This window comes from Schistocerca americana, chromosome 3 (genome assembly GCF_021461395.2).
Source record: "Schistocerca americana isolate TAMUIC-IGC-003095 chromosome 3, iqSchAmer2.1, whole genome shotgun sequence".
Taxonomy (NCBI): domain Eukaryota; kingdom Metazoa; phylum Arthropoda; class Insecta; order Orthoptera; family Acrididae; genus Schistocerca; species Schistocerca americana.
The window spans coordinates 547,233,925-547,255,159 of NC_060121.1; the positions used below are offsets into that span (position 1 = coordinate 547,233,925).

Below are 21,235 nucleotides of genomic sequence, written 5' to 3' on the forward strand. Positions count from 1 at the left end.
AACTAATTCTTCATATTCTTTCGCAAAATATTTTACTGAAAATACAAAAGTCGTATTGTCGGAGTCATTATTTCGGGGCTATTGGAACATCGTTAAGAGTTCCAGTTTTGCAACAGAATGAATGGTTTTCTTTCAGACTATACAGGATCTGCAATACGAAGCCACACGTCACGACATAGAGGTCAGCATTAATGGAAATACTGGAAACTCCTACACGAGAACTGTACGATCCATAACGAGTCTGCGTCGTTGTTTCCACATACGATAATACGAGAAAGATGTTTCATATCATGTGAAAGTTTGCTATCAGTACTGCCCGCAACAAAAAAGTTGGGTATACTATATAGGTTCCATAATTTATCAAGAATAATTTGTAGCTTTTCTTTCCCTCGTCCCCATCATGCGAAATTTGCCACGTCTGTTCCATGTCTGTGTCCGCTGCATTTGTCACTAACTCTTGAATTTACGGTTTGTTTGTTCAGCAGTCTCGACGATGCCAAGTGCATATTTTAATGAACAGTTACATCCTATTTGTTTTGTTTTGAGGCAATGGTTGACTTTGTTCCTTCTTTTTATTCTCCGTACATTTCACGCACAGCTATCCAACATTCCTTTCTAATATCTTTGGATATTATCCACATCTGACATTTCACTACAGCGAACATGTAGTGAACACTCTCGGTTATAGGCGCAACTTCTCTTCGTAGATCCTGCGCGCTAATGTGACCGTTTTAGATGGAAATGAACGCGTGCAGCCGTGTTTTCAGCGTCGTTGCAGCGTTATGTTTTAAGGTTAATGCCTTTTGTATCTCTCACCACATTTGTAATAGCAGTTGAAGGGCATTTCGCTTGAGATATAATTGTGCCATAAAAAGAAAAGTTCAGATTATATTGAAATCGTCGTTACTATGATTACATCACAAGTTTCTGATGTTTCGGGGATTATGAACAGATTTATTTCCTCTATACCAGAAATCCTGCATTAGAGATTGAGAAAAAAGCCTTTTACCATACAAAATTTGTAGTTGGTTTGTTACAATTTTTATTGATGTTTCTAATGAATTATTTAGTCTCAAGCATTGTTTTCACTGATTCTACATTTCAGTTCCGATCCTCAGTTATCCCGAGCAATATAATTTTTCTGGTGACGGTAATTAAAGTCGTCTGCTGTTTTAGTTAGAACCTTCACATCTAGCAGTGTGCCAGTTGCTCTGAGTAAGTTATTCCACAGTTGCTGCTTTGAATTGTTTCGAAAGACGACAAGCGAGTCAACCAGCAGTTAGAAATCCTGTCGCTGCAGATATGTCAGATAGTTAACTCACATCATACTGTCGTCTGTCTTGAACGAGAACTTGCAGTTGGCGATCTTAAATATCTATTTGTATTCTCCTCAGAATTAGAGCGATCTATTTTGTGCTATGGTGTGACTGTAAACAAGAAATGTTATTCCCTTCCTTTTAATATTTTCTGTCATATGTGGCTCTTAGCTATCAGCTAGTTGAGCCTCTCCTGTTCGTTATATAACTCCAATATTTTCCAATAAAGCGTCTCACAAAACAGCTCTCTACATCATTTTTTGTATTTCTTTTTACTCGTATTTATTGACTGCACGATCTCTTCCACGGTCTTGACCTGTTGATGAGAGCTGGTACGTGCTGTAGCCTAAAGGCATCATTACTGGATTTAGTTACATGAAGTTATTGTATGTATATTTTCTTTTTAAGAGAATGCAGATTCTTTAAAAGGTGAGAGGAGTACAATAATTAGCTTACTACCAAATAATTCATGATAATGGTCTGAATGCAATTTGTAGTTTGGCAGAGATTAGTTAGCATACATTTAGCTGTCTACAAAGAAACTCCCTATTCCTATAGTTCAAATATTATGCTATACAGTTCCTTCATTTGGTTTCGTGATGCATTTATTGCGACTGAAGACTTTTCGTACGTTTGTACATTCTTAATTCTTATTAATCCCTTATATTCAGCGTACTTTTTAACTTTTACTTCTCCCCCCTTCATTTCTAGTGCACATTCAAGCAGTTACACAAACGCACTCACCCACCCGCCCAAACACACACACACACACACACACACACACACACACACACACACACACACACACATGCGTGCACGAACAAGCGCGCATGTAAAATACACACGCATGCGTGGATACACATACGATACACACAAAGACACACTGATGATTTTTCCTTGAGTTAAGCCTATCAGTGATTGATGCTGAGGAACTCTTTGTCTGAGCATCGTTGAAATTACATGATCATTACACATCATACATTTATTGAGTGGTGATCAGGGTAGATAAAAATAAAAGAAAGCATTTATTTCAAATGTTTTTATGTAGGAATGTATCAAAAACCAGAGGATATAAAAATGTACAAAATATTATTTTATATATATCTATATACAAAAATGTAACATTCTCTCGTAACCGGCCACGGCCCATACATGAATTCTGATGAGGTCATAAGCGTCCACATTACTACTAACGATGCTGAAATATTTCAGCCAAACAATGAAAATTCAAACTCCTTAATTTTGTCAACGAATGATAATATACAATGTTGTCAAATAATTTAAAATCAATGATGAACAAGATAATGTAAAGTATGCTTCTTTAGTAGCAATGAACTATAGATTTTTCCTTTGTCATTCTTCTTCGTAAAATGGTGATCTGTCACTAACAAAATACATGTGTAAAATATCTCAACATTATTAATGCAAACAGCTTATTAAAAACATCTAAAATTTCTCAAAATATACTATACTGACAATATTGGGAATATCGGTGTATAAGATATGTGAAATTTAACTGCGCTGCAAAGTGCTACAAAGATGTTATATGTGTACTTCGTGTTCACGGAACCAGCAGATGACGAAACGCTGATGTAATCAGTCCAAATCATAAAATATAATGTACACTTTGTGTGTAATACTATATTATTATCTGTCTTACGTTGGCACACTGGAAAAATTCGAATTTTCATAACTCGTCAAATCATTAAACGTCTGCATCCATTAAAGGTTTGCGATATTGTATTGTAAGATTGACCACTACAACAGAATTGCAGTTTTACAGCAGTCCTTTATAAATGTTAACAGCTGGATACGCTTACGAGTTGCCATGTGATGTTCCTTAGCAAACACAAGCACTGAGATACACTCATAATGGCATCCGAATTTGTGCTTAAGTATATCTTACTAATTTACATAACAAATTAACATGCCAGAAATTTTTACAGTTCGTTTTGTACATTCACAGCAGTTGTGAATTTGAAATACCTCGGTTTTGTAACGCACACCAGGTGCATTCTTTACAACTTTTCAATAAAATTTAATGTCATCCATTAACGCGTGCAGTAATAGGTTATCTACAGAAACAATTAGATACCTAACAAACATAAGGCACCTTGCTGGGAAAATATCTGATACAAGCATAAGATTTTCTTTTCAGTCTTCTTTTACAATGATGTCGATATTGTGGCACAGTCCCCTTGAGGAGGTTCACCGCTCAGCAAAAGCGACTAACGTACAGTGAACGTTGCACGCTTCATTCCACAGTCCAATACACACATATCCCTTGGAACGTGCTCTGCTTCTTTTTAGGAATGTATGAAAGTTGTTTATATATAATAATATCAAAATATATACCTGTGTATATATATATACAAAACGTACAACGTAAAACTTCGTACAAAAAGATACTGACTAGATAAAAATATTTTATATTTTATATAATTTATATAAAATGGCATATCAAAACAGATACAGTCTGAGTACAAGCAACCCTTTTTGTTGCATTCACAGCACCGATTTTGCAACTTGGGATGCTCACAAGAAGGCACTCGTCAGGAAAGACTACAAGAAGTTCGGCGGCCGAATAAATGGCACCATGTTGAGGTCGAAACGTCTGCTCCGATGACTGAATTGTACATGCGGCTGACTGATCACAGCCAGGGAACACCTGCAAAAAGAAGAAAACAAACAATAAATTTACAGTTACAGATAGGAAATTATTACAAAACTAAGACAACAAATATGGATAATGGTGTAAGATTCTTATATGAAATACAACTAGAGAAACACGAATAGCACTGAGGTGCTAGGGAAAAAATATTTTGACGTGTGGGAGGGGGTAAAAGTGGGACAGATAGAGTTTGAGCTGAATACACCGTCATTCTATGAAACGATCTCTAAAGAACTATGTAGATAGTGAAGAAAACATATTTTGAGGAAGAGCAGCGGAAAAACATACAGTACATATTGCAAGAGGTATACGCTAAATCTTTGTGTCAACAATGCAAAGTCGTTATCGGGGTCGTGTTGATGAGACACAACACACACATCACTTCCGAAGCAAAACAGATTCTGTTCAAAAAGCGAGGCACTGGGAAAACTGAAGCTATAAGGGTTGGCCTCGTATCGTTACTCGGTAAGTCAGTGGACAAGAGCACTGGTAGTGAAAGAGAAGGTTCCGAGTTCGAGTCCAGGTTTCAGCCTTCCAGGAAATGTCAAAAAACAAAATGCTGGTTGACACTTGTTCTAGCTGGTAACGGTTTGACGGACGTAAATGTGTACTAAAATGCCAGTAAAAGCTGACATACGTCACACAACAGGTGCGTTGTACGTAAAAGCATTTCAGAATGCCAGTAGCACACTTGTAGATGTAAACGTCATCAGATGGTAAAGTTTTCCCTCTCGACATATTTCCCTCTTGAGTATTCTTAGCACGATTTTGTAACCGTTTAAGGGACTGCTGGCTTCACCTCAATGTGGAGCCCACGAACAAGTACCCGTAACCACTGCTACAGTGAGACGAGTTAATTCTGGCGAATACGGACAATTTTGTACAAGAACACTGTCACGGTAGGTCTGAACAAGCAGTTACCGTTTCCGCCACGAGTCGAGCACTAAGAATCTGTTGTGCGTCTGAGCGAATGGCGAGCAGACCACCCCACTGTAAAAGCCGCAGAGATTCTCTTCACATGTAAATGGGACCGGCTTACCTCATACCTGGCTATAAGCATTAATTATTAATTAGTACACGCATTAACATACTTCGCTCTACTTTTGAATGCCCGTCAGACGAGCGGACGCGCACTTTTTGATGCAAATACGATTTATGGGGCGGCCCATGAATGGCGTACAAACGACTTTGTCCCGTATACCTGCGGCGCTTACCAAGTGGAGCACTTTTTCCCCCTCGCCTGCTATCGGTAACGCGGCCCAGCCTAGCGAGAGCAACGGCTTCGCGAGCCCCCGGCCGCACTACGCGGAAAAGGTAGCGAAGCTTGTGCGGGATAAGAAAACCGGTGTCTGCTCGCGACCCCTCGCTTCTTTCCGCTGCGGCTACCAAACCAGAAAAGATGCGCGACCGGCAGCGAAAGAATGGCAGAATCCTGTTACGAAAGAATACTCGGACGGGGTGCTGTGTACCTTCAGACAGTTCACGGAACTGTTATTCAGTGTACAGCACAGTAAGCAATTCCAGTTCTTGATATAATGCCCTACTAGCATTGTGAAAATTAAAGTAGTTTTTAAGCAAAAGGGAAAGAGGTGGGGGCGAGGGGTTCTGTATCAGGCCAATCAACCATCCTACTATGTCAATAATCGGAAAATCGCTCGACCAAACAGAAACGCACAGTAAAATGGAGCATTTGGCTTGTGAAAACAGCCATACACCATTCGTGGGACAGTTGAAAAAAAAAATCTGTAGATAATGTGAATTCAATTACAACGGTCAAATTTCCTGTGGGAGCAAAACTATGTGTTTGACCGTACATGGAAAGAGCCTCATTTGACGTACGCTGCTCTAATTATCTTACTTATCTAGACATACTCCGTGGCCAGATTTAAAGCTTCATCTGGTCTCTCTTCTTTTTTTTCGAAAACTAGTAAAAGAGTATTCGTATGGACAAGAAAAAATGGGAAAAAAAACGTTTAACGTCCCTTAGATAACGTCGGCCTCCCACACGAGCGAGACCTCGAACTGGAGAAATACGTGGCATAAATTAATCGCGTGAAATGATGCAGTGATTAAAATATTGAATCGTTTTCGGAAGCAGTACAGTTAAATTCTTGCCCCATCATCTAGTTAAGAGGTTGTCTGTGGTTTCCCAAAATCACTAAATACGAATGCTGCTGTGGTTCCTTCGAAGTGGTGACGGTTGATTTCCTTCACCATCCCTGTCCCGAACGAACTCGTCGACAAGAAGTTAATTCCCAACCTTCCCTTATTCACCCATAGCATTAAGCGATTTGGGAAAACCACTGAAAATCTGCTTCAATCGCTGGAGGAGTATTTGACTCTTTCTGTTGTTTCGTCTGAGTCCTTTGGTAGTACATCTTCCTCGTCAGAAGTATGGCGTCCAGACACGTTACACGGTATCAGAAAAATAGTTTGTGATAGTGTGATTAACCTGTTTCGAAGACAAAGAAGTATTGCTGCTCGGTGTGCCTCATTCATTTGGTATTTGCTACTGGGTAGAAACAAAACCAAACATTCGTGATAGAGTGAGAACGACAAAACTCTGAAAGGAAATGACAGAACGGCGACAGTTTTCGATCTTTTCAATGAGTAAAGGTAATATTTTCATTTCCATTGTTGTGATCTTTTCTTTTACTATACGTGTCTGGACTGCTGCGAATTCAATTTCGAGTGCGCTCTGCCCACGTACTGCGAGAGTGGGCGGCAAACCGAGTGGCAGCAAGTGTCGGCGCTGCAGAAAGCAGCGGAAGGCCGATTGCACGAAGAGTCGGCCCTTTGTGCGGCTATCAGCGGACCGATAGCGGGCCGCCGGACCGCGACTCGCGACGCTCTAACGGCCGTGTCGCCCACCGAGATCTGGGGCTGCGGAACTGGTCCCCACCGCGTCATGGACCCGAGTAGATCTCGTCCGCCCTTCACAGGTTTTCATCTTTCCTCTCATTAGACAGTGCTGGACGTATTTGTTTACGTTCAACCGGTTTGTTGCTAACTGTACTAACCGTATTCTGTACAATCTGCACTTTGCCAGACCCGATCAGTAGCTCTTCACTACGTGTTTTATCTATCTGTTACCCACCACTATACTGCTGTAACTCTGCACTTGCATATAATCTGTCTCTCACACGTGCCATTGACGGATCTATCTTCCTTTTCTGTTGAGAAATCTCGACACCGGTAGACTTACGTTCGAGAAAGGTTATTTGCATGCTACAGTTAGCTATGTAGAGTCCCTTCTTCAGTTTTGTTGTTTTATTTCAGAATTCATTCTGTTCTCCTCGGTACCTTTCCTAATTGTCTGTTCAGCGTATTCTGCCTTTTACCCTGCGTTTCCTTCATACTTACGATGTCTTTTCTTATTGTCATCGAAAGTCTGAGAAAATTTATCACGACCATACATTTCCGGAGAGTAGTAAAGTTACCGAGCGAGATGCAGTGGTTTGCGACCGTGAATTCAAGTTCAAGCGGGTTTCAAAAAACAGCCGCCTAACGATCCAAATTTAGGTATTCGATTGTTTCATTTAATGTGAGTTCTGGGATGGTTTTCTTGACAACGGCACGGCCGATTTCCATCCTATTCCTTTTCTACGCTGATTTTGTGCTCCATCTCTAATGACCTCGACGACGGACAAGTAAACAATAATTATTGTTCCTCCTTTCACTAAAGAGACTCAGAAGTGGTACTTAGTTTGAAAGCTTTTACAGTTCGCAATTGCTTCAAGCGAGGTACACGGTACCCAGTATTTAGTAATACAGCTGCTGTTGAAAGAGACGCTACGTTGCTCGAATAATTCTGCATTACGGAAGCAAACACAGTGTTAGCTCCTGTCTCTGAAGAAATGGCTCGTTATATGGTGTTGTCAAAAGACTGAATCGCGCTAGGCTCACTCAGACATCAGAATTTCTGCAGGTCTTTTTATACGGCAGTCCAGGTGCCCGATCCATTTCTATGCACGAAGGAAGAAATAAAGGGGAAACTCTGCCTCTTCGTCCTCTCAAGGTCAGATGGATGAGAAAATGAGGCACCATAAAGTTAGCATTCAAAAGAGCAGACAGCAGCACGGTGCATACAACTTGAGCCGCAACGACGAGCAGGGTTCGAGACTATCAGTAACGTGTGAGCGTCTATGAGAAGGAGGGGGATGCTGCCACGTGCCGAATCGCTCCATCGTGAAGTCCAGACAGCGAGCGGCAACGTTCAGGCCGCTCGGGGCAAGTTGTGCTTCCAGTCAAGGACGAGTCCGCCGGCAGACGGAGGAAGAGACCCTCTTTATGGCCAGGAAATATTTTAAAATATCTCGACAATGGCTGCTCGTTCGAGGGGGCACTGCCTAGCGGATGGGAGGGGAAGCGGTCTGAGGAAGGGGCGCCGAGTCTTTATGTGCGGCAAGCCAGCGTGACGGAGAAGGAGCACAAAGGCGCCGCCTGCCGCCTGCCGCCTGCACCGGACTCGTACGAGTCCGGCCGCTCCCAGCCACGAGACAAACTGCACTTCGTCTCGCGACGTCCAATCGCAGAGTACAGCGCTACAAGTAGTTGCGTGTAATCAGAGATATCTACGAAGGGAACAATGAATTTTGCTAATTAAGTCTTCTATATCTATAAAACATAATGAAATACGAATGGCTATACTATCGTGGTCGCCCAGCTTGTAACCTCTGTCCCCTTTCTGAGTTTCATATGAAGCTGAGAGACACTTTCTTTAGCAGACCCAGCCGCTGATCTCGATAGTTGCACGGTCCATTCTTTAGTAACAAGGCTTGACTGCTCTGAGTCCATTTTTAAGGTCACGCAAGAAACCCATCCCAGGGAGTAAACAGAACGCTGAAGAAGTCAGCTGGCGAGATGGTGCCGGTTCAGTAAATAAAATGGAAAGTGTGGGCATCACTGTATGTTTCAGACTATTAGCCATGACACCATTTCAGCGGTTTGTGCAGCCCATTTCACTATCAGATCATCAGCCACTGCTCGTCATATGGATGAGTGGTTCCAGCTCTGCATTTTATCAAAAGGAAGGGAAGTAGTTTCACGTCCAGTCGACAACGCTATCTTTACAGGACACAAAAGCTCGGATTACGAAAGAATGCCCGAAGGACATTGCCCCTGCTCTTTTCAAAAGAACCATCATAGAATTTGGCTGGTGCGATTTAGAGAAAACTTGGAAAACCTCCATCTGGATTGCCGGACGGGTATTTAAACCGTCGTCCTCCCGAAAGCGAGTTCAGTGTGCCACCTTGTTCGGTCACATTTCATCATCCTACAGAAATATCATCTCTGGGGTTGGGTGCGGGGGGGGGGGGGGGGGGGGCAAAATTGGAATTTGGTACCTCTCTGGACAAGAATCCAACAACGCTCACATTTATTACCATTCGTCCGCAGAGGTGACCAGGCGGGTTATGTGTGTGCAAGAGGACAAGTAAAGAGGAGTAGGAGAGAGAGGAATTACGTTTCCTTATTCTACGACGTTCCACAGTCATGTCCAAAAGAGCTTAAGAAATTTCGTTTGTAGCGATTTTCTTAACGGACTACTACAGAACAGTGCTATGTTATGATACACTGTCATAACATAGCACTGTGGTAAATATTTTGTAAAACGTCAGAAAAATTATTGGAGGTAACTTTGGAAACTCTGTATTGCAGAATGTAGGATCTGATCCGAATTATGTAATATTTAAACTCTTCACTGAAACTTCAGTACAAATTTATCAACGTACACAGTCGATGGCAGATTAGGCTAACTGGGGAGGCAGAGGGTTGTGATGAGACCACGGAAAAATAATACAAATTTCGTCCATCAGTTTGGAAGATGGAAAACAAAACGCTAACTTAAAAATGGGACAGACGAGGAGGTGAGTAATAAGTTCATGCTCACGTTGAGGTTATTGCAGGTGAAGTGCTTGCCCCGGCGGAGAAAGACGGGGGTCTGTTCGATTCTACTGCTCGCATATTAAGTAGAATGATAGAAAGTGCGATCAGAATTTTGCCATTATGCAATCTCTCTCTTTTTCTCCAACCACAAAAGATTTTCCGTCCACAAAGGGTGGCAATATCGTTCAGCCAACGTAGTGTTTAGACGAATATGTCATTCCATTTCCCCATGTCAGAAAAAGTAAGAAGACGAAGATTAAGCAAATGTAGGAAAGCATGTGACAACAAGACCTCAAAAGCGAAAGAATGATACTGGTCGATATGCGAGGATGCTGAATCCCGACAGCCCTTGCTCCAGTTCCCAGGACACGTCACACGTGGTGGATGTCAGGCAGCTCAGCTGGGCGAGAGTCTTTTATAAAAATGCTCGGGGCGCAGGTACCTCGGTGGCACGAGCAGGTACGCGAGGTAGACGCTGGAGGCCGGAGAATTCCTTTTGGGCGGCTGAATGCGTGAGCTAACGTCGGAGCTTTGTGCCGCAACCTGGCCGGGCCGCCACGCGCGCCCCACAATGGCAGCGCGCCACCCTCCCAGCCTCACCTTCTCTGCACCCAAATCCCAGGACCAGTCGCCTGCAGTGCTCCCCCGAGCAACACAGCTGCAACACTCCAATGGTACTGGGCTCCGGACTGTCTCTGCCATTCAAGCTTCGCTGTTGTTCTTCGTTTTATTTGGGACTGATGACTTGGACATTGCGTTGTATCGAGTGCTCCCTTTGAATATATGCCCTTAAGCGTTAACAATTCACGATTTCGTTGCACAGGAAATACTCCCAGAGCTTCTAGCTTAGGCAACTACTTATGTTTCGATTCTTTCGCTAGACTGTTGCATGAACTGACAGCTGTGTGACAGATTTCGAGAAGCAGATACTATCAAATTCAAGGTATTATTTATAAAGTAGGTTTCTCTTACAACGAATGGAGTTACCATTTCCGCCTGCATAATATGTAGCTATTTAAGACTCATTTAATAGAACAGATGGGGTATGAAAACCCAAAATGCTCCGCTACACTTATTTGGTCTTATATTGCTACGACTCCAATTTAAATCTTTTTAAATGTCGAGTCCTACAGTGATGCAGCTCTCGGATTTGAGCACAGAAATAATCTCTGCTATTTTCTATATGTTCCAGTGTAACAAAATGCTCAAATGTGAGCTCATATCACGTCTGTACAGGTCAAAGAGTGTCACTCTTACAGAACTTAGCATAGCAGTTTCCTCGTCAAGTAACTGGAACAAGAAGTAGGTATTCTTCGGGCATGCATAGGAGACACGTAATGTGTATGGTTTTACAGTAAATGTCCATCAGAAAATGACGGTAGTTAATACAAATAGAGACTATGGTGGCGATAGGTGCTGAGGAAGCAGGTAACATGAGAGCAAAAGCTGTAAAATAATGTGTGAAATTGGACAAGTGATGTAATTGGTTGAAATAGTTCAAATGGCTCTGAGCACTATGGGACTTAACATCGGAGGTCATCAGTCCCCTAGATCTTAGAACTACTTAAACCTAACTAACCTAAGGACATCACACACATCAATGACCGAAGCAGGATTCGAACCTGCGACCGTAGCGGTCGTGCGGTTCCAGACTGAAGCGCCTAGAACCGCCCGGCCACACTGGCCGGCTAATTGGTTGAAAGGTAGAAACTAAAAGAAGGAGAGTGATAATGGCAGAAGAAAAGAGTAGAAATGAGAGGTAAGACCAGAAAGAGAAAGAAAAGGTGCTTAGACCACCCGTGGGGGATAGCTGAACCAAGATAGGAAAATGATCCTCCTCGAAAACGTTTAGGTACGTTCAAATGGCTCTGAGCACTATGGGACTTAACTTCTGAGGTCATCAGTCCCTAGAACTTAGAACTACTTAAACCTAACTAAACTAAGGACATCACACACATCCATTCCCGAGGCAGGATTCGAACCTGCGACCGTAGTGGTCGCGCGGTTCCAGACTGTAGCGCGGCCACCTCGGCCGGCTTTAGGTACGTCTCTGCCGTCTTGTGAAGTGCAGGATGCATAAAAACTGACGAAAGCCTTGTTTTCAAAAGCCTAGGCTCCTTCTTGAAGGAAAGATAACATGGAAAAGAGGGAGAGAAGAAGACTTGGATGGTGAATTACATTAAAAAAAGTGCGAAGTTAACAGTAGATTAAGGAAGAAGAAACAGCATAAAGGACAGTGGAGAGCGTTCGGTATATACCTGTCGTTAGACAGATATCCCAAAGAAGAAGACTCCATTCTTAAGACGGGAGGTTTGACTGAAGAAAGTTTAATGAAAGAAACTGAAAAGGGTAAGAAAAGTCTACTGGATCCACGGTGGGGTGGCGCAGAGACGGTACGCTGAGTGCGACATCAGTTTCACGCCAGTGAGCAAAGTGGCTCCACGATCGAAGAACTGGGCTGTTAATCGGGAGGTGCTTCGTTGGAACCCTCGTGATTCAGTCGGTTGTTGGGATGATTTAAACATTGTCTTGTCCAATTGAGGCAGTGCTGCCAATCTAAAGCGATCTACGACATAGATTTTAAACTTCCTACTGAGAACAGCAATGAGGACTGTAGATTCTCGTACAAACTTCGAGGTCTCCGAGTCCAGACCAAGGGGCGGTAGCTCCCAGGCGCCACCTGGGTGCCAGCGCAGCTTTTCGCACGTGTCCGCCGTCAATGGCGAGTGTCTGCGGCGAGTTTTTCGTGCTCCTGCGTCGCGCTGTCATACAAATGAGGTGGGCACGGGTCCTGGGCTCTTTGTGTCGTTCCGGCGACACGTCCCGTTTTTGTTCTTGCCGGCCGGGAAGAATGCTCGCTCGGTCCCCGGCATTCACGCGCGCTGCTCGGGCCAGGGAGCGCGTTTAAAGCGCACATCGGGGTATTGTGGTCCGCGCCGGGTAGTAACCTTGGTGAGCCGGAGCACTGACCTGTTTTTCTTTTCTTTCTTTATTCTGGACGGCTGCTTCGAGCCAGACAGAGTGGGCGCTTTTGTTTTGAGAGCACACTCCCGTACCTCCTGCACTCTACCCCGTTTTTGCTCGGAGATTTTCTCGGTCAGCGGTCTCCGTGCAAGCAGTATTCAGCCCTTTTAGGCAGTCCCAGTTGTGCTTCTCGTAATCCCAAATCCCAACGTCGTTGCCAGCAGAATGAACAGAAGGACGATGCTACTCTGTACGAAATGTCAAGCTGATGTGTGCAGACTTCTAATCTCCAGATTTAGATTTTTCATGGTTTTCCTAAATCCCTTCAGTTTGTCGTGGTATATATATGAGCCAAAGATGCTTTCTTTCGGTGCGGATGCACACCATGCCCCATCTGTTAAGGGAATCAGGAACTACGAATAAGGGGTTCAAGGGTTGATGTCGTTACGTCAGTAGTGAATATGAGACTGGGAATCTGGGTAGGAAGGGATGCGTGCTCGGATGGTCGAGACACTTGAGGCGACCGCTCACGTAAAGCGGAAATCGGGTTCCAGCACACATTTTGACCTGTTGCTACTGACATTTCACTGCCCCAATGCGGCTAATATCATTAAAATCTTTGAATTCTCATTTTCTCTGGGCTGTAGCTCCGTCTTATCTGTAGTATACGTTAACCATTTGCAGCTCGTTAGAGTGCAGTCAAGGAAGACTGTAATTTAGCATTACGTTGACAGCGGATATGAGACTTTCGGAAAACTGAGCAAGTATAAGAATCTCTCTAGGATTTCCTTCAAGTGATAAATCACGAATAACCTGTATCTGGAGACTGGAAGAGGGATTTCGATGTAATTAATCCCAAAAAAGTGCTCTGCTTTAGTCAATCCTCACATAGCTTGTTGGGTGTTTCAGAATTTTCACGGAAAGTAGGTGTCAAAGTTACGTCATAGTAAGTGTACAGCCTCTCACCATTGGCTGTCCTTGCATGGACTTCGATTGGTCTTATTACTTCGATCGGTCTTATCATTTAGCCCATCATGACCCAATCCTCTAATGCTGATGAAGGACTATGCAGTCCCAATAATACAAATTTCAATGTATTTCATGTGTGCCGTGATGTCTCTCTGGCTGTGGCATTGCACGTAAGTTTTGACCCGGCTGCAGTCACCTCCTCAACTGCGCATTACGTACAACTGTATCAGCGAATTTGTGTCAGCAACTGTATGTAAAAATTTATAGCAACGAAGATACTCGGCAGCCACTTACTAAAGCTTCTATTTATTGTTGGCGACGGGTTTCTGACCCTTCACTCCATCTTCGACCATTTAACTGTCAGAATAGCTCTCAAATACGTAACAAAAAGGTTTTTATGCCAGCGACGCTCCTGACGAATGAAGTCATGTTTTTTTGGCTCATTTTCATTCATCAGGAGCGTCGTTAGCATAAAAGTCTCTCTGTTACGTATCTGAGAGGTATTCTGACAAGTTAAATAGTCGAAGATGGAGCCAAGGTTCAGAAACCTGTCGTAAATAATAAATACAAGCATTAGTGACTGCCTACAAAGTATCTTGGTCGCTATAGCGGTTTTACATACAGTTCCTGACACAGGATACGCGTATACAGTTATATGTAATGTGGAATTGAGCAAGCAATTGCTACAAAGCGAGGAGCCGAGATAAAATATTTTTTTTAATGGCCGTAAGTAGACAATGTCGTAGGGTTTTTATCCCTGAACCTGCAGCTAGTAGCTACAACAAACCCCGAACAATTTCAAGTAGGCTGGCGCAAACTGGTCTACCGTCCGCGTCCTGTTTATGAACGTCGCACGTTATGTCGCGGGGACTAGTCCCGAGAATTTACTGGTACCTGTTCCCCTGCACTTCGGCGCCGCCTAGGACCAGTGGGTGAGTGGCGTTAATAGGTACGCGTTAACGGTCACACGGCCAACAGGTCGTACTGGTATGCCCGTTGCGAGGAGCGGGTCCGACTCGCTATCAGGTATCGAATGTAACAAAGACGCGAGCTATAGTGAAGACAAAAACAACATAAAAAAGGAGGGGAAGTGGAGGCGAAGAGGCGGAAGAGTAGCAACAGAAGCGCGGGCTAGCTCGGCGACGCCCGTTAGACGTCAGGCAGCGGCCGCAACAGCAGCACAGCGAGAGTGCGGTGGGCGGGGTTGGGGAGGGGAGAGGTAGGGGGGGGGGGGGGAGCGGCCTGGCCGGCTGTCCGTGTCAAGGTCAGTGCCGGCACTCTCGCTCTCCGGCGGCGAGGCGCTCAATGACGCAGCACGCGACACTCCGCGCGCCTTCCTGCCCGCCGTTCTTACGATTACGCAGGAGGGCAGCGCTAGGCCGGCTTCGAGATCGTGTGGCTGGCGTCTCTGGACACACATGCAGAGGTCCTCTGTTCGATTGCTGTTCTCCCTCTCACATTTTTCTCTGAAGCGAGACCGTCTGGATTACGGTCTTCTCAGGTTCGCGCTGTCCAGCTCGAAGGTGCATGACCCCATGAACAGAAAGATGTATGCGAAAGCAGCCTATGTGATGCAAGCGCCTAGCGTTTAAACCAGAGCGTAAAACTGCGAAAACGTCTGCTAAAAGGGCGTATAGATCTCGGCTTGCGAATAAATAAATACGAATGAAAAAGATAAATTGATAATAAATGATAATATTGATGAATCATCATATAAACTTTGTTGCTGCTTGAATTTTCACACTATCTTCTTAATCTTCGTTAACTTGACAACTGCGTTCCATTTCTGAAAGTAAATATTGTGCTCATCTAAACAAAGTTTCACAGATTACTAAAACTATGTTCCTTGACCCTATATGGGAAATATTACATCAGCACTTCTTTCGTTTCTTGGGTTCAGTATTTCGACTTTGTACCATGATTCATAAAATAGTGACACCATTACAACGTAACAGACAACAATTGCGGCGTCAACAGTATTGCAGGTTCTAACGAAAAAAACAGAGACCAAAGAAAAACGTATCGTAACACAAACTGTGTACTGCTGACAACAAAACAAACCTCGCCGCTATACTCGAAAATGTGCAGCAAGAATAAATTTTCCTGTAGTGTGAGACACATTTGGAATAGGGTGAAGCTAGCAAATTCCTTAACTCGTTAAATGCTGTACAAGTGCTTATTGAAATGAACCATTTATTACGGAAAAAATGCACAATAAATACGGCAAGGATTATTATAGCTACACAAATACTTAATTTGAGCTTTTGTATTCCGAATTTGTTAGGCAACATTCGGAATATAAAATGGCTGTGGTAAAAATCTTTAAAATAATATAGTAATTTAAAAACTGTATTGTATAAATCAGGGAGGATAAATATCTTAAAGAAGAAATACAACCGTACATCACTCAAGAAAATTAGGAATAAGAGAAGTCTTAAAGATTACTCAGTATGCTTAAAACTACAGTAGCTGTAAGCTTGGTTGACAAAACTAAAGAAAGGGATAACTGCAAACTAAATTTAGATGTAGAAGTATAGGTACATTTCAATACTCTTAACTGCCATCACTGTGCAGAAATATATATATACACACACACACATATATATATATATATATATATATATATATATATATATATATATATACATATATATATATACATATATATATAATGCAACACATTCACATTATGGAGAAATAACTTATGTATTTAAATTTTGACTATTCGAGAAGAAGTAGGATTTCTTGCTTCCTTATTTCAGACAGTGAATACTAATTTTCTCTTCACCAGACAACAAAATTAGATTATTGGTGTACGTGAACGATATTGAGACGAATGGCATAGTATTTGAAAGAACGAAGGTGTCAGAAGGATGTGTTGTACTCAAAATATATGACCGATCTACAAAATCAAGGACAAGTTGGACACATTTTCAGAATAATGGAGGAAAAAGAATTTCAGCATTGATCAGTCCAGTTTCATCACTTGTGATCGGAATAAGAATAGTTAGGTACTGTCTAACAACACTACTTTAATAGTGAGATTTAAATGGGAAACCCCTATTCAATTTATGTTTAGTGGACTTACGACGAAGGAAGAGTCTGTATTCTTCAGAGATAATCAGACTGATAGATGGTACACAAGTAATTAAAGGAAATGTATTACGATCTTATACGCCTCATAAGCATTTATTAACAGAAACGAAAAGAAAAGATCAGTATCCATTTACAAGTAAACCTTGACAAACGCCGTAACTAGCTGTAAAATGCAGTGCACGGCCAGTCTATAAGCAACATACTTTCGGAATATGCGTCTAATTCTGGCTTTGAATTCTGCAAGTGGGTAACATGATAATGGAACAGTCAATTAGCATATCATCAGATTTATGAGTCCTCACGAGTCAAATGATACTCTTGTAATTATAAAAGCGGTGAATCTGAGGGTCCTACGTAGGTGAAGGTGGTTGTTGTCAGAATATGTTATGAACGTCAAAACTTCCAGCATCAGAGAGTGTGAGCCAAACAGAATTACATTACAAGATTCAGCACAGTTTTAGTTACGGCATGAGGTGTCTGCACTGGCCGTGAAATGCATTTTAAAGAAGTCCGACCTCGAATAGAAGGCATAAACTAGTAGACACAGTGCGATACATATTAGAGCACAGTTGCGGAAGAGTGAAGGAAAGTGTTTATCGGGTGACGTACCTTTCCGCATCACTGGCTCTGCTGCCACCACGAGATGGCGTCCAGCAGCTCCTCGTCTTCGGGGCTCATCGGCTCGTAGCCGTCGTAGGCGTCTGCGGTGCCGTTGGCCGCGTACACCGTCGAGGACGCCGCGTACGACGACGAGCCCTCCGACGCGAAGGACGGCGTCGGCGACCCCGACGAGCTGGCCGCCTCGGAGCAAGGCGGCGACAGCGACGAGCCCAGCATCTGCGACGGCGTGAAGTGGCCGACTGCGGACGCGGCGTCGTCGGAGGCGTAGTAGGGACTCGCGGAGGCGGGCGTGTCGGGAGCCGCCACAGGGCCCCCGGTCTGCACTCCGTCGTGCTCCGCCAGCAGCTGCTGCAGGCTGCGGATGTACTCGACGGCCATCCGCAGGGTCTCCACCTTGCTCAGCTTCTTACTCGCCTGGCGTCCGCTGCCACCGCCGCCGCCGCCGCCACCGCCCGCGCCGGGAGAAGACAGCGCCGCCGCCACCGACGCCGGGATGTGCTGCCTCAGCGTCGCGAAGCCGTTGTTCACTTGCTTGACTCGGTTGCGCTCGCGGGCGTTCCTCCGCGCGACGGACGCCGGCTGGTGGTGGTGGTGGTGGTGGGCGTGGTATCCGCCGCCGGCGTGCGGCTGGGTACCGTTCCCGGAGGCGAAGTTGATGCGCCTCTTGCAGCGTAGCAAATCCGCCTGTTGTGCCGCCGCCGCCGCGGCTGCAGCCCTGACTTCGGAGGTGGCGGCCGCGATGGGCCTCTTCTGCTGGACGAGCAGCGCGTGCTTGGGCAGCAGCGGCGACAGCACCTGCGGCTGCTGCTGCTGCGCCACGCCGAGCGCCGCCGCGGCTGACGGAGACGTCGTCACGATGACGCAACTGGCGCCGGTGGCCGCCGCCGAGGCCGGCTGGACGAGGCTCGCCACGGCCTTCTGCTGCGGGCCCAGGGTCATCACGCTGATCGACGCTGTGGCCATAAATAGCTCACTCTTCTTTCGGTTGTGTCCCTTTGTGGAGTCTGTCAACACTGCACCGCCGTATCAGTCATTGAGCGGTGCCAGCTAAACACTTGCCTTCCTCCGTCACTCGCTACGGTACTGCGCCACCGATTCCTAAAAGCGAAATCGGGAACCTAGGAGAGTTGGCGTGGAGGTCGGAGACGCGGTCTTACTCTCTCGCGCGAACTCGAGCGGAGCTTGCTGACGCAGCCAGCTGCGATGCTGACGCTACGGAGGCCCGTGCCGAAATGCTGTGTAGCCCCGGTGCGCCAGTCCCTATGTACAACAGATACAACACTGCCCCTGCGGCCCTGCCTCCCCTCCCGTCCCCCTCGCCCCTCGACCCGGCCCCCCGCGTTCCCCTAGCTGCAGCCTGAACTGAGAGCCGAGCGGCAGCAGCCCAAAACCTTTTTTCCTCGGCACAGTAGGTGCTGTGCCTGTGTGCGTGCGTGCGTGTGTGTGAGAGAGAGGGGCGGAGAGGCGGAGGGAGGGGGAGGGAGAGGCGCGCGCGGCCCCCACCCCGCGTGCCGCCGGCCGGCCACAAAAAGCGCTCCTCTCGCCGTCTGCGTCGCGCGCGCGCCCCGCCGCTGCGCCCTCTCTCTCGGCGGTCGCGCGACAAGCGCGGCTGAACGCGTGCCTGCGACGTGCGGCGCATGCCGCCTCCCCTCCACCAGCGGCCCGCAGCCCGCCGCCTCTCCTCTCGCCACCGCCGCCGCCGCCGCCGCTGCCGCGCTCGTCTACCTTTTTCCCTTCCTGCTCTCTGGCTTCGCTGCTGCTACTCCTCGGTAGCCACGCGACCGCCCGACTCAGCTGCGCCTCACTACCGCCTGAGACTGAGCGTATGCGCACAAACTTGCGGCACGCGCTACTTGCAGCAAAATTGGCCTGGACTGCTCACATTGTCAACGGACTAAGGTATCGTTTCGGCGGTTATGCAAGGTGAACTTCATCGGAACTACGATCTTCGCTCTCACTTTGCCGACCCACCACAAAGAAAGGTCGAATGCTTACAGTGGTCGGAATGTTGACCACGGCATCTCGGAGGAACGTAGCAATGATAGACTTCAGTATGTCAAAAATTACGACATCCTCAGGTTACACTTTATTGGTCTTTATTATTCACACATCAAGCGACATACAACATCGATTTCAGTATATATGTCTGGGAACCTAATATCCACACAAATTATTAAAATGTGTGTATGTATGTTCCACATCTCCTAAACCACTGGAGCGATTTCAGCCAAACTTCATACACCCGCCACGTTGGAAAGAATCTCTGTGCGGATAAGGTCCATCCATGTATCAGAAGTGTTAGGATGGAAGTGATAAAGGAATATAGACCACGACGCTTGAATACCTATATTTTAGTCATCCAATACGTCAGAGTGAGAGCACTTAGAGACTTGCAAAAAATCTTACTTACAATTTCAAACCTCCACGAAACTTTTTTCGCTGACCACCCCCCACAAAAAGAGCAAAGGAAAAACGTTTATCGCTTCCTACATTTTCGCTATTCATGCAGTAAAACTGGTGCATGAAGCATGACCTTTTAATTTAATACTTCTTTACTATTAACTGCATTTGTGGCACATTTTCCAGACAAGAGAAACACGTGGCAGTTATACAATGAAGTGCCAAACAAACTGGTATAGTCATGCGTATTCAGATACAGAGATATGTAAAAAGGCAGAATACGGCGCTGCAGTCGGCAACGCCTATATATGACAACAAATGTGTGTTGCAGTTGTTGGATCGCTTACTGCTGATGCAACGGTAGGTTTTCAACATTTAAGTGAGTTTAAACGTGTTGTTACAGTCGGCGCACCAACGATGGGACACAGGATCTCCTAGGTAGCGATGAAGTGGGCATTTGCCTGTACGACCATCTCACGGGTGTACCGTTAATATCAGGAATCCGCTAAAAAGTCAGTCTCCGACATCACTGCGGCCGGAAAAAGATCCTGCAAGAACGGAACCAACGACGACTGAAGAGAATCGTTCAACGTCACACAAGTGCAACCCTTCCGCAAATTGTTACACATTTCAGTGCGGGGCCATCTACAACAGTCAGCGTGCGAACCATTCAACGAAACATCATCGATATGGGCGTTCGGAGCCAAAGTCCCACTTGTGTACCATTGATGGCGCCACGACACAAAGCTTTACGCCTCGCCTGGGCCCTTCAACACCGACATTGGACTGTTGATGATTGGAAACATGTTGCCTGGTCGGACGAGTCTCGTTTCAGATTTATCAAACGGATAGACTTGTACGGGTATGGAGACAACCTCATGAATCCATGGACCCTGCATGTCAGAAAGGGTTGTTCAAGCTGGTGGAAGTTATTTAATTTTGTGGAGCGTGTGCAGTTGGAGTGATATGGACCCCTGATACGACTGTGACATGTGACGCGTACGTAAGCATCCTGTCTTATGTCCATCCATTCACGTCCATTGTGCATTCTGATGGGCAATTCCAGCAGGACAATGCGACACCAAACACATCCAGAATTGCTCAGAGTGGCTCCAGGAACACTCTTCTGGGTTTAAACACTTCCGCTGGAGTTTGAACACTTCCGCTGGCCACCAAACTCCACAGACATGAACATTACTGACCATATCTGGGATGCCTCGGCAACGTGCTGATCAGAAGAGATCTCCACCCCCTCGTACTCTTACGGATTTATGGGCACCTCTACAGAACTCATGGTGTCAGTTCCCTCCAG

General features: G+C 45.3%; 1 protein-coding gene across 1 annotated transcript; it reads right to left on the reverse strand.

Annotated features, from left to right (window-relative positions):
- Positions 1-2,366: 2,366 nt before the first annotated feature.
- Positions 2,367-18,754, reverse strand: LOC124605735 (achaete-scute homolog 1a-like). The gene is made up of 2 exons (XM_047137615.1): positions 17,512-18,754; positions 2,367-3,984 (listed from the first exon to the last, which is right to left on the reverse strand). The coding sequence occupies exon 1, from the start codon at positions 18,484-18,486 to the stop codon at positions 17,521-17,523; it is 966 nt and encodes a 321-aa protein (XP_046993571.1). The 5' UTR covers positions 18,487-18,754; the 3' UTR covers positions 2,367-3,984; positions 17,512-17,520.
- Positions 18,755-21,235: the final 2,481 nt, after the last annotated feature.

Bases quoted from the DNA above. Each gene is read 5' to 3' on its own strand.
- LOC124605735 (XM_047137615.1), bottom strand. From the start codon at position 18,486: ATGGCCACAGCGTCGATCAGCGTGATGACCCTGGGCCCGCAGCAGAAG.